Source organism: Macrotis lagotis, chromosome 3, assembly GCF_037893015.1.
Source record: "Macrotis lagotis isolate mMagLag1 chromosome 3, bilby.v1.9.chrom.fasta, whole genome shotgun sequence".
In the NCBI taxonomy this organism is placed as follows: Eukaryota; Metazoa; Chordata; class Mammalia; order Peramelemorphia; family Peramelidae; genus Macrotis; species Macrotis lagotis.
This window is the reverse complement of record NC_133660.1, coordinates 60,605,802-60,620,558: the sequence shown is the minus strand read 5'-3', so window position 1 is coordinate 60,620,558 and position 14,757 is coordinate 60,605,802. Positions and strand designations below refer to the sequence as shown.

General features: G+C 36.8%; 1 protein-coding gene across 4 annotated transcripts in view; it reads left to right on the top strand.

The window, feature by feature from the left end:
* Window positions 1–14,099, top strand: part of ARHGEF38 (Rho guanine nucleotide exchange factor 38) — a 152,140-nt gene extending 138,041 nt beyond the window's left edge. For all 4 annotated transcript variants that reach the window (XM_074228763.1, XM_074228765.1, XM_074228764.1 and 1 more), the window contains one exon: window positions 13,223–14,099. In XM_074228763.1, the coding sequence (XP_074084864.1) occupies window positions 13,223–13,408 (186 nt within the window). In that variant the 3' untranslated portion in view covers window positions 13,409–14,099. The remainder of the gene's footprint in view (window positions 1–13,222) is intronic.
* Window positions 14,100–14,757: the final 658 nt, after the last annotated feature.

Genomic DNA, 14,757 nt, shown 5'->3' with positions numbered 1-14,757 from the left:
AACACAATCATAACAATTGACATTAATTTAGGCCTTTAAAGCTTGTAAAACACTTTACACATATTTTTTTTTTCATTTAATCCTAAATAGGTACTATTTAATTAGCCTCATTTTACAGGAGAAGAAACCAAGGCTAAGAGGTTTTCTGAGGTTTGGAGAGCTATAAATGTTTGAGAAAGGATTTGAACTTATGTCTTCTTGACTCCAAGTGGACAACTCCTCCATTATATCATCTAAATTCATTGTCACACTAATTCATTCAAAATATTTAATGACTGTAATAATAATCAAAAGCAATTAGATAGCACTTTAAAGTTTACAGCATGAATTACATATGTTATCTCATTTGATCTTCATAACAACTCTCTGTAGTAGGTGTTATTATTATCCTTATTTTGCAGATGGGAAAATTGAACCTGATAGAGGCTAATTAAGTTGTTCAGGGACATGTAGTTAGTAAGTATCTTAGGAAAAATTTGAACTCTTCCTGATTCTAAATGCAACATTCTCTCCCGACACCACTTAACTGGACTAACTGTAACATTTTCTTGATGCTATTGTTTAGTCACGTTCAGTTCTTTGTGATCTCCACTTGCGGTTTTCTTGGTATTTTCTTCTCCAGCTCATTCCTCCGATGAAGAAATGGAAACAAACTGGATTAAGTGACTCACCCAGGGTCACACAGCTAGTAAGGGTCTGAGGCCAGATCTGAACTCATGATGTCTTCTTGACTCCAGGACCAGTCTTTCATCTGCTCTGTCACTTCACTGTCCCCAATTGTAACATTAAAAAGTGTTCATTATCACCTTCACAAAGTACTAGTTATGGAAGATGCTGAAGCCTTCCTCTGGAAGGCTCAGTTTGATTCTAGTGCAAGGTTATGTTTGTCATCTGAGGACCAGGTGGAGTATGGAGAGGCTCATTCAACTTTAGGCTGGCAGCTCCATGAGAACAAATTCTTCTTTTATGCAATTCATGAAATGTAGAAAACTATAAGATAAGAAAGGCCTGCGTGGCCCTTCTCCACTTCTGAAGAGACATCACAGAGTCATTATAGGGCAATTATGAGTTGCTGGGACAGAGCACAGGTCTGAAATCAGGATGACCTGAGTTTAAAACCAGTTTCAGACATTTACTAGTGGTGTGACTTTGGGCAAGTCGTTTTACCCTGATTGCCTCCCATCCAGGGCTATCTCCAGTCATCCTGATCCATATCTGATCACTGGACCAAGATGACACTGGAGGAGAAAGTGAGGCTAATGACTTAGCACAACCCTCCTCACTCAAATCCAATTCACATGCTTGTAATGGCATCACCTCCCTGATGGCATGACCCTTTTTGAGAATGAAGGACAAACATCACAGTAAAAAAGAGAGCAAAAACACAATTTTTCATGTCTTTTAATATTAACTTAGCTATTGGTCCTTTAGAAGTGGCACACTGGAGTGGAGAAAAGCTTGACTTGAACCAGAAAGTCCAAGAACCGTCTTTATAAATCATGACCAGACCAATGGAATCATAGAACTAGATCTTATCCCTATCAGTATTCTGGTCAGTCTACCAACAAGCATTATTATTTGAAGGTACTCAGTGCTAGGAAAAGCAAGAAAGGCAAAGAGATTGTGTGTGTGTGTGTGTGTGTGTGTGTGTGTGTGTGTGTGTGTGTGTGTGAGAGAGAGAGAGAGAGAGAGAGAGAGAGAGAGAGAGAGAGAAAAGGTGACATCAAAGGGAAGAGATGAAATTGTTCAATGGCCAAAAACTACTGGAGGAACTGAATTGTAGCAATCTTGACACTCTTTTTATAAAGGAAACTACAGTACCAAAGAAAGTCACAGTTAAATGGAAGTGTAGCTCACAGTTTCTCTGTGTAAGTCAAAAAAAAAAAAAGGTGATTTGGTTTGGTCATGCATTCCAAGAAATAAAGAAACATAATTTCATGGGACATTTGTTCACCTTATATTTTCAGTGCTCATGATAACTATTTGCAAAAATATCGCCATGAAAATGATCATAGCCTACAAATGCATCCACATCTGTTGAGAGGATGAGGAGATAGGAAAATTCCATGGAGTAACTTGAAAAATTCTCCAAATTAAATCCTCTCAGTGACTTTAATGCAATGGCAGCTTCAGAGGAATGGAGAAGGGAGGGAAAAACACTGGAAGATAAGAGTTCAATAATAAATAAAAATGAAAGTTCAAAGTCTAGAAAAGCCTTTAACTGTTTCATGACCAGGCAGCTACATGGTGCAGTGAATAGTGAGCTGGGCCTAGAGTTAGGAAGACCTGAATTCAAATGTGGTCTCAGACACTTACTAGCTATATGACCCAGGTAAGCCCTTTAACCCTATTTGCCTCAATTTCCTCATCTGTAAAACGAACTGGGGAAGGAAATGCCAAAACACTTTTCAGTACCTTTGCCAAGAAGTACCTAAAAGGGGTCAAGAAGAATCAAAGATAACTGGAATGACTGAACAACAACAAAATGTATCTTGAACATTTTTTGTTAAAAGATTTTGGAGATCCTTAAGTTGGGGAACACATTAAAAATACCCAAAAAATTAAATGGAATATATCTATATCTATATCTATATCTATCTATCTATCTATCTATCTATCTATCTATCTATCTATCTATCTATCTATATTAATTGATAGGAACTAATTCTACCAGTCCACGAACTCCTCATGAACACGAACTGGTTTTTTTTTGTCTTTCTTTCTATCACTAATGTTTAGAATCTAGCCTGGCACATAGTAGGTGCTGAATAAATCCTTAATGACTTAATACAGGGCTGTCCTAAATGCAGTCTACAGTGTGATTTTGTGTGGCCCCCTGTGGGTTAAATGCTTTAGTAAATGAAGCTGAGTTACTGCAGAATCTCACTAACATGGCAGATCAAACTATATTGTCTATTGTTTCAGTAAAGAAATTTTAAAGTAAGGTTGAACAGCCCTGACTTAACATATTAACTCATTATTAATGAAGGAGTCAGTCACTTTGCTGCCACCTATAAATTCAAGATATCTGACTCAGTTTTACTATAGCTCATATGGCAGGGATCAGTAGATGTGATTGCTGAATCACTCACTGGTGTCAAGTATAAAAGGTTCCTCAAGACTGAAGAAGGATAAATGTTTTCCTAAGAAACAAAAAAGAAAGAGAATAGAGTCTAAGAACCACAGGCCAATGAGCTAGACTTTGATTCCAATGAGCTAGACTTATGATTCTAGAATGAATCATAAATGTACAAATAAACATTCGTAAAAGAAAGCAGCAATTAGAAAGAACCTGAATGGCTTCATAAGACAGTTCATGTTTGTTATAGTTGTGATTGTTCAGTCATTTCAGTCATGTGTGACTCATGACTTAATTTGGAGTTTTCTTGCAAAAATATTGGAGTGGTTTGCCATTTCCTTCTCTAACTCATTTTACAGATGAGGAAACTGAGGCAAACAGGGTTAAGTGACTTGTTCTTGTGTGTGGGCAATAGGTGCAATAGGTGGAAGTTGAGTTGAAGGGAAGTGATTCTAATTCATTACAAGCAAAAACTTCCTAAAAGAATCATAGAACCAGAAGTGTTTGGAACATGAGAGGAAGAATAGGAAAACAGCTGGAGCATGAAACTCCTCTATATCCTACCTTATTTCCCCATGTATAAGGTGCACCAAAATTAAAAAAAAATGTATTTCATAAAGTTATTGAACTCAAGTTTTATTCATCATGAAATTCCAGGACTTTCTGCTCATAGCTTCAGGCATCTTTTGGGTAAGTCTGGTGTGGGGACACATGCTTAGACCATTCTGATTCATGAATGTGAATCACCACTTGTCTCCTCCTTGGAAATCAGCAATTCTTCTGGCCTCTTGCTGAACCATCTTTGTGGACACAGGAATTCCACTTACCCTTTGCTCTTCAATCCCTCTTTTCACTTCCCTCTCTAACTCAGGCCATTTGGCTGCCTTGCCTCTTGCTGAGGCATTTTCAGTCAGGTTTCTTCTTCCTGTAGCCAGTCTCAGATTTTTTTCTGTTAGAAGAGGACCAAACTGATGCTTAGCAGCACGATTTCCATTCACTTTTGCAAACTGGATCATTTGAATTCAGCACTGGACAAAAATTTTTTTCTGAACCAATTCTGGGCAGAACATGGCAAAATGTAACCTAACACACTAGTAACAAATGTGAAACAATAAGTACAAAGACAGTAAGCAGGGAAAAAGCAGGAAATGTAAGTAGAAAATCTACAACCACTACAAAAGATGCTTCCAGTTTTTAGAACCCAATTTTTTTCCAAAAAGGATGCCTCTTCTACATGGGAAAACACAGTAACTAGGAACTGGTTGTCCAGTTTTTGCTGGACCCTTTCCAACCTTTTCCATTTCTAGGTAGCTCCAGTGATTAGGAAGCTTTTTGTTGCTGTGATTGTTGTGATCATTCTTCCAGTCACCATAAAGCTGGCTGGAGCAGGTGCAGTGAAGCGGCTAGAGCTTGGACAGTTGTCCTTGGACTTTCTGACTTTTCTCTTGCCACTGTGCTTCAGTGACTCTGGAAGAGATGAGACTGATGGCTTTGTGCAGTTCTGCCTCACTTAAGTCCAACTCCCTAAAGCCAGGACATCAACTCACAATATCATTGGAATTTTCAAAAACAAAGGATCACCACCAGCAACAACAACAATAACAACAATATTATTGAACACTTTATTTCTATTAAGCCTAAATTTTCTCCTTTGCAACTTTCAGTCATTTCTCCTAGTTCTGCCTGCTGGGACTGGGTAGATAGAACAAGTCCCATCATGTGTTAATGCTTCAAAAATTTGAAGACAGCTATAATTTTTTCCCCTAAGTCTTCTGATTCACATATAGCAGAAGTTTGAGACTTGTCATCCTCTACTGCTTTCATGTGGTTGCTCTTCAGCATGTTCTTTCTAAATATGACCCCTGGAACTGAACACAAAGCTTTAAGTATAATCTGATCAGTCCTGAGTAAAATGTCTTGCCAAATCCACTGTAATGTTGTGCTGCCCTATCACATGTTGCTGTATCTCTTTGTCACTGTTGATACATACTGAACTTGAAGCCCACTAAAACTCCACAATTCTTTTCAGATGTATTATGAACTTGATTTTTAAAAACCCCAAATAGAAGCATTTATTCACTGTTGAGTACCATCTTGTTCAAATTGGTTCAGTGCTCCATTTTGTCAAGATATTTTTGAATCTTGACCATCATTCAACACATTAGCTATCTCCCTTCGTTTTATGTCTTCTGTCAATCAGATAAGCATTAACCCCCCTTTCTCTAATCTATTCACTTTTAAATATATAGTACAGAGCAAATTCAGAATTCTGTGACACTAAACTGGTGAAATCCTTCCAGATTGATATTGAATAAGTAATGAGTATTCACTGGATCTGGGTAGGCAACCAATTGCAAATTTACTTGCTTAGTTTATGTCTATATTTTCCACTAGAATAGTATGAGGTGTAAAAAACCTAGGTAAATTATAGCAGATATCCTTAATTTTTCAGTCTAGTAACCCTGTCAAAAAGATGAGGCAAGTAAGATATGATGGGCTTTTATGAAGTCATGTTGGATCTTTTGTGATCAGTTTTCCTTTCTAGATAGTCACTAACCATCCCTACAATAATATGCTCTAGAATTTTGTCAGGAATCAAAATAAGACCATTGACTTAGGTATGTCAACTACATTTTCTTCCTTTTACCAAAAATCAGGATATTTTTTCTGTATTCCTGCAATATCTCTTTCATTTTTCACGATCTTTCAAAGATCACCAACAGCCTCAGAAAATACAATTGTCACTTCTCTCAAATATGTAAAGATATGATTTATCTGAGCCTGGTAACCTGAATTCATCAAAAGACACTAGATATTCTCTTCCTATATCCTCACTTATCCCTGAATATCAACTTGATATGAGGCTTTTCACCCCCATTTTATCCATTGAGGACAAAAAAGGAGGGACATATCTAAAGAGGTTGATAGGGATGCATGGCAAACTAATCCATCAACTTTGATTTTTTTAAAATGTGGATAGAAGATAGAAGACAGATCAAGTAACAGGGGAAAATGCAGAAGCTTGATAAAGTCCTGGAAGACCTATAGCAAGAGCAATAAACCTCAGAATAAACTGAAGCTGGCAAAGAAAATAAATGACATTCACAAATAGTTTTTAAGGTTACCCTGGTGAAAAGAGGAGGATAAAAGAAGGGATGAGAACATTGCCCAGAGTGGATGAGATATTATTTCCGGCAATAGAGAAAAGGTAATTATATCAATTCATGCTCAATTCCTTCTATTTTGAATTATGGCAAACTTTTGATTTCATACTCAGTTAAAGCTCAGAATTTTAAAATTAATTTTTATAAATGAAAAATCTAAATTGGTTTGTGAGCTCCCTGTGCATCCACATTTGTCTCTTTAGGATCTCCTCTTTTCTTTTCCATTGGACTTGTTTTTCTTTGTGTCTTCAAAGTTTCTCCTGGGTTGGCTTGCCCTGTAGATTTTTAGTTCATAGGATCATACCTAAGATTTCTTTGTACTGCTTGAAATTTGTTCTCCCCAAAGCTAGGATGCATACTTGGCTTTACTTTATCACAAATTGCAAGATTAAAATGGTCTTCCTATCTCCCCCCCGCCCAAGTCTTCTCATTTCCATCTAGTAGTCAGTTCTTCCTTGGTGGTAAGAAATATATTTAGAATAGAATATCTCCTTGTTGGAGAAATTTTGTAAGATGAGTAAAACAAGTCAATAACTGATTAGCTACTCTGCTTTTAAGAAGTAGAGGAAAATGAGAGGAGGGGGAGATCCAAAGAGAGAGACAGTGAAAGAAAAGATAAAATATCCAGAACATTGAAGTCCCTCATCACTATTATATCATGTTTCTATGCTAGGTTTGCCATATGGCTTATGAACTCATCTATTACTACTTTCTGTCTAGGCTGCCTGCACTACACTCTAATTTATTGCTTCTGTTTATGCTTAAAATGATCTTGAATCTAAATGTATTCCACCTGACTTTCCTAGATTTCTTGACATGAATATATATTCTTAATGTGCAATATAAATCCCTCCTCTTTACCGATCCAAGTTTTAAAAAAATAAAACGTACCTTTCCTGAGGGCAATTAGGTGGTGCAATGGATAGAATGAATGCTTGACCTAAAGATAGGAAGACCTGAATTCAAATCTAGCCTCAGACACTTATTAGTTATATGATCCTGGACAAATCATTTACTCCTTTTCCCCTAGTTTCCTTATCTATAAAATGAACTGGAGAAGAAAATAAACCATTCTAGCATCTTTGCCAAGAACACTCCAAATGGAATCACAAAGTCAAGCACAATTGAAACAACTGACAAGTGACAACCCTTCTTGAGTCACAATCCACATATAAATCTCTGGGATACTTATAAGCTGAAATTTATCTCTTTGCATTAGGTTTTCTAATAATTTATATCTTGTATATATGAAGACATAGGGTTTAAATGGTTCCTTTCTGAGATGTTCTCTAAGTCAATTTGCATGATGATAAGATTTCAGGTGATAAGGTTATCCTGGGGTAGATTTTATTTTCCTGGAGTTGAGATCAAGTAGAGTTGCTGATGGAAGAAAACAATGTTTTATCTGTATTAGTAACATTAATAAACATTTATTGAGCACCTACCAGGCCCTGGGCTAAGCACTGGGGATACAAAGAAAGGCAGAAACAGTCCCTGTTCTCTAGGAATTCACAGTCTGATGGGGAAAGAGAGCAAGCATGCTATTAAGAATAAGCAAAAAACAAACAGAATCAAATAGAGCCTATTAATAGAAGGAAGGTACTACGAGCATGACATGGAGCCAGGGACCAATTGTTATCAGAGGATATTATCTTCAAAACTAAGAAGATATTTGGTAATAGAATGCCCAATTAACATCAACATAATTTACATAGAAATTGAAAAAGCAGTTTTTTCAATTAGAAAAAAAATAGATTTTGGGGGGTCATTTTCCATTGCATTGATATTTTATTTCCAAATTATATACCTGTATATATTATTTGACTTTAAGAGAAACCAAAGCAAAGCAATTAGGTAAAATTAGTAATGCAGAATGCAGCTTAGTAGATAGAGCACTCTGTCTGGAGTCAGGAACACATGAGTTCAAATTAAGCCTCAGATATTTCCTAGTTATGTGACCCTAGGCAAGTCACTTAATCTCCAACTGACAAAATGGATCCACCGGAAATGGAAATGGCAAACCACTCCAGTACCTTTGCAAAGAAAACCCAAATGGGGGCAGAACCAAGATAGTAGTATGGGGGCAGCTCTCCTCCAGACTACTCCAAATGCCTTAAAATTAAGTGACAGATTCTACAGAAAGACTGAGTGAAATAACTTTCCAGCCCAAGATGACTTGGAAGATGTAAGGGAAGGCTCTGATCCATTGGAGTTGAAAAGGGTCGAAGTGCAGCCCAGACTAAAAATGCAGGAGTGAACCAGCTCCAGCCTTCGAGGAACAACCCCCGGGCACCTGGGACCCTGGGGGTGCCTCAGTCATGGCAGGGGAGCTATTTCTAGAGCTCTCAACCCAGGGATCACCAAGGACAACTTTGAAGGACAGTGGGGAAAACTCTGCTGCACCACAGTAAGTGTGCAGCCCAGTGTGACTCAGGACTCAGTGCAGACTCAGCCCCAGGACCCAAAGCAGGCTTGTGGAGGTACCAGCAGGGAGCCATCTGGCAGATGCTTCCAGAGTGCCCAGTCAAGGGTCAGTAAGGGGGTCAGGGGTCTTTCTGCTATCCCTGGGGCAGGACACTGCTACTTTTTCCACACTCAAATCCAGGTTGAAGTCTGAGGCCCTCTATTGCCATAACACAGCAGTGACTTTCCTCCCCCTTCCAAGGCAGAAGGTTGTGCTTGTGGTCATCCACATATCAGAGAACAGGTCAGGAGAGTGATCAGAGCCTCTCATAGGACACTGGAGGAATTAAAGTCCCTGAGAAGGGGTCCCCTGAAGCACTCAAAAGCTTGGGAAGAGCAATAAAATCAGGTCATAAACTGGTGAAATGAGCAAACAACAGAAAAAAAGTAATCTTATCACAGACAATTACTATGGGATCAAAACGCATACTCAGAAGAGGACAAAGTCAGAGCTTCCATTATAAAAAAATTCTCTGAGAAAAACAGGAATTAATCTCAGATTGTGGAAGAACTGAAAAAATAATTTGAAAAGCAAGTAAGTAAGGTGGGGGGGAAAATTGGGAAGAGAAATGAGAGAGATGCGGGAAAATCATGAAAACCAAGTCAGCAGCTTAGTCAAGGAGATCCCAAAAATGCTTAAGAAAATAACATGTTAAAAACCTGCTTAGGTCAAATAGAAAAAAAAAACAGTGCAAAAGGTCAATGAGGAGAAGAATGTTTATAAAAAGCAGAATTAGCCAGATGGAAAAGGAGATAAGAAAATTCTCTGAGAAAAACAAATCCTTCAAATGTAGAATGGAGCTAAAGGAAGCTGATGAATTTGTGAGAAATCAAGAAACAATAAAGCAATACCAAAAGAAAGAAATTAGAAGAAAATGTGAAATATATTATTGGAAAAACAACTGACCTGGAAAACAGATCCAGGAGAGAGAATTTAAAAGTTATTGGGCTTCCTGAAAGTCATGATCAGGAAAAGAGCCTTGACTTCAGTTTTAGAGAATTTCTCCAGAGAAATTTCCCCAATATCCCAGAAGCAGTGGGTAAAATAGAAATTGAGAGAATCCACTGATCATCTCCTGAAAGAGTTCCCCCCCCCCCAAAAAAAAACCCCAAACCTCCCAGGAATACTTACAGCCAAATTCCAGAACTACCAAGTCAAAGTGAAAATACTACAAGCTGCCAGAAAGAAACAATTCAAATATGGTGCTGCAGTTAGGATTTCACAGATTGGCAGTATCTACATTAAGGACTTGTAGGACTTGGAATATGATATTCCAGAAGGCAAAAGAGCTTGATTTATAACTGAGAATCAACTACTCAGAAAAGCTGAACATCCTCTTTCAGGGGAAAAGGTGAACTTTCAATGAAACAAGGGACTTTCAAATGTTCCTGTTGAAAAGACCAGAGCTGAACAGAAAGTTTGATCTTCAAGTACAGAACTCAGGTGAAGCATAGAGAGGTTGGAGGTGAAGGACTAATTATGAGGAATTTAATGATGTTGAACTATATGCATTCCTTTATGGGAAGATGATATTAATAATTCATATGAATCTTCTCAATTAGTAGAGCAGTCACAAGGAGCATATATAAGATAAAGGACAGGAGAGAACTGAATAGGAAAGCATTATATATTAGAAGAATAGAGTCAATGGGCTAAAAAGGAATGCATTGGGAGAAATGGAAAGGAAAGGTAGAATGGGCTGATATTTCACATAAAAAAGTCAAGAAAAAGCTTTTGCAATGGAGTGGAACGGGGGAAGACAAGGGCAAATGAGTGAGTCAGCATTCTCATTTGAAGTAGCTCAGTGAAGAAATAACATACACACTCAATCTATCTTGTCCCAGAGGAAAAAGGAGAGGATGAGGATGGGAGAAAGGGGAGAAGGGGAGGAGAGGGAAGGGTATAAGGTGACTGAAGAGAGGGAAGATCGTGGGAGAAGGGAATCAGATACAACACACTTCTGAGCAGAGACAGGGTGAAAGGAGAAAGAGAATAGATTAAATGGGAGTGGGGAGGAATAGAATGGAGAGAAATACAGCTAGTAATAGCAACTGTGGGAAAAGATACTGAAATGATTTCTCTGATGGACTTATGATAAAGAATGTAATCTATGTCAGAGACAGAGCTGATGATATCTGAACGCAGCATGAAGTACATTTTTTTTCTTTTTCCTCTCACTTTCTTTTTCTTGAGGCTTCTTTATCTTTGTGGGGATAGGGGGATTATGGTTACTTTTACAAGACTATTGTAGTAATATGAAAATAAATAAATAAGTTAAATCATAAAGAAAGGAAAAAGAAGACACCAAATGGATTTATGAAGAGTCAGACATAACTGAAATGATTGGATAACAAAATGACATGGTGACCTCGTTGTTTGAGTTTCCAGTTTCTTATTACTCCATTCAACATCAGTTAAACTCAGTGGTCTCTCATTTTAAATATCCCTTAAAAAACAAAACATTTGTTCATCTCCAACCTTATAGCCATTCTTCATCTAGTGCACAGTTTTGTTATTGTTTGATTTAAGAACAATGGTTACTCTTCAAGCACTCAGAGTTCACTTAGTATTTTGGAATGTAGTTCATTTATGTCTGCTGACTTTTACTTCCTGATAGCACTCAGAGAGGTGTCTTTCACCATTCCCGAACCATATCTCACCCCTATACTTCTTAGCTTGAAGATCACTCTTCCTGCCAGAGAAAATTGGACTAATAATCCTAATGGTATTGTAGTACAATTACTGTAGAACAAGTCACTTTCGGCACTAATGCTATCCCTTCCTTATTTGTTCTTAGGGTCTTATCATAGCTGAAAATGTTTTTTTTATAACAGAAAACAAATCTGTGGCTCTTAGTTCTTTCCCTTTCACTTTTTTCTCATTGTATTAACCTTCTCTTTTGACCACACTAATCTTTGTAATTATTTATTTATTCATGAAATGTTCATACCTCTTTTCTATCAAACTAGGTAAATTTCTTTTTCAACATTTAGCTCAAAATCTGTTGATATTTTATTATAAAATTATAACTGTTAATCATAAAATGATATTAAAATATTAATTATAATTGTGATGATATATAATTTAAAATTATAATGTGCAGTATAAAAATAAATTATGAAAATGTTTTGCCTGTTTTCTTTGCATTTGTGTTCTTTCTTCAGATCTCCTTTTTCTTCAGTTCCCCCTAAAATATACTATACTAGTCTTCACATGGGAGGTACTAAATAAGTTACACATTGTTTGCATTGATTTTCTAGAAATTGTTTAAGAGCATAATCAGTCTTTCCATGATATAGAGAATGGATGTCAGCCATGTAGCTCAAGTTATCAGGCATTTATAAATAGTGCTTTAAGATATTCAAAGTAAACATCTCATTTTAGTCTTACAAGAGCACATAGAATAATTTCTATCATTAGCCCTAGTTTATAGATGGGGAAACTGAGGCACACAGCAGTTGAATGATTTTCCCAGCTTGTAGTGTCTGAGGTAAGATTCAAACCTAGGTCTTTCTTACTCCAGATCTATTGCTCTATCTCCTATTCCAACTTGGTTGTTAGCTGTTTTCTCATGGGCTCTGGATAGGACTTAGGATAGAAATTTGTCTTGTAAGTTTTTTTTTATTTCACTTTTAGTAAAAAATAAATAAAATGACAAAACAAACATGTGGTAAGATCTCTGAAGAGATATACAATAGTCTTCATTGGAGGACTGTGGAAAATACCTGGTTATCAGTTTGGAATTAAATAATCAAAATGACTGTACACTTTGAATCAGGGATCTAGCTCTTGAGAACATACCCCAAGAGAAGCCAAAGGCAGAAGCAGAGGTCCTCAGCACACCAAAATATTAATGGCAGTACTGAAAACAAGAGGGGTACCCATATATGGGGACATCATCGAAGAATTGGTGGTATATAACTGTAACGAAAAGCTATCATACAGGGAGAAGAGACAAAAATGAGGCAAGCTGGTTCTGTACAACCTGAAATGCAAAGCACCCTAAAGGGAAGCCAAACTCTGAGCACTCAAGGTGATAGAGAAGAGATGGCCTTGGTTGGAGGTGGCTGCGGTAGATGGGGAGGGAACTTATTGTTGTAAATCTTTGTACACATTGACTAGACGTTAGGAAGACTTGGGTTCAAATCCTGTACCAGACATTTTCCAGCTGGGTCACCCTGGGCAAGTCATCATGGTACTTACTTCACAAACTTGTTTTGAAGATCAAATTTGGTAATATATGTACTTTTTAAACCTCAAGGTGCTATATAAATACCAATTATTATTATTATCCAATGATGTTTCATTTGTTTTTCCTTTGTCACAAAGTTCAATCTGGAAAAAAGGTGTTGAAATAAATGTTATTAAATGGAATCAGCAAAATTTATTTTTAAGAAAAGAATGGGCAGCATTAAGCATGCTGCTCAAGTTTAGAAAGTTTTTCTATTTTTGCCTCTTTCACCTGAAAGATGTTTAGATTCCGCTTTTCACAGTGTCTTTTGTTTTCCTGTTTAGATATTCTATGCAGTTCATGCCTTTCAAGCCCGGAGCGAACATGAGCTCAGCCTGCAGGAATACCAGCGGGTTCACATTCTTCGATTTTGTGATCTGAGCGGCAATAAGGAGTGGTGGCTGGCTGAAGCTCAGGGGCAGAGGGGATATGTGCCTGCCAACCACTTGGGAAAGATGACGTATGCTTAAAAAGACAAGCTCCTGGACAATTTCTTAAGTTTTCTGTTAAACCAAGTGATCAACTACCTACCTCTTACATATCTGTCATGAAGCCAGAAAGATCCATCAAGTGCCAATGAAATAATCATCCAGCCACTAAGACTGGAGTCTTGCCAACCACTAAGGAGGTCCTGGTAAGATTAGCTCAAAAGTGTATCTGAGGGGTGGCTAGGTGGCGCAGTGGATAGAGCACTGGCCCTGGAGTCAGGAGTACCTGAGTTCAAATCCGGCCTCAGACACTTAATAATTACCTAGCTGTGTGGCCTTGGGTAAGCCACTTAACCCCATTGCCTTGCAAAAACTAAAAAAAAAAAGTGTATCTGGGAGTGTATCCATGCTGAAGTAAAGATAAAATCAAAATTTAATGTGAAAAATTAATGTATTAACTAACTGTGTATTCATTCTCTTCAGCAACTTTTTTTTCAACCAGACTTTATAGAAATAATCTTAAGAAAGGATCAACATGCCCTATTGAAATTTTGAAAAACTGAGTACATGAAGTTTATAAACTTTGTCCCAAACTGGTTTATTTCTAGATTTCTAGCTGTAAAGAAGTCTAAAGAGCATATATTCCAATCTTCCTCATTTTACAGATAAGGAAACTGAGACCCAGAGATGGGAAGTAATTTGTTTAAGATCAAAGTGTTCTAAATTTTGGATATGATTTGAGACCTGGTACACTGTACCTTACTGATTCAACCAAAACCTTTAACTCCTCAGAGTCATAGTCAGGCATTAAAAAAAATTAAGGTAAAATAGACATATTAACAATCAGTAAAACATCCTAAATGTACAAAAGTTTTGGGGGAAAAGGATGAAAAATTCAAACAATACTGCCTATACAAAGCAAATGTAGCCCATGCCTGTTTGATGTCTTGTGAATTACCATACTTAATGAAAAAGAACTAACACTTATAATAAATTCCATTTTTCAATATACATAAGTTTACAGTTATACATATACACAAATACATATATATATATATATATATATATATATATATATATATATATATACACTTTTTCAAAATCAAATACTATTAGGGCCCAACTTTTCAAAATTTAACTCAGAGAAAGTAGTTCTTCAGCTGGTATAATTAATTCCTTTTCTAATTTGTTTTCATCATATTTTTTCCTATAAATTTTTGGAAAACATGATGATTTTAAAACTTTAAACTCAACAATTGATGAAATGTCAGTATAAAACACTAGAGAATTTGGAAAAAAAACTTAAATGAATAAGGAAACAAAATTGTCATTGTGTTAACTGAACAAAAACCCCAAATATTATTTTTCTGTTCTTGGACATTTTGTTCTTG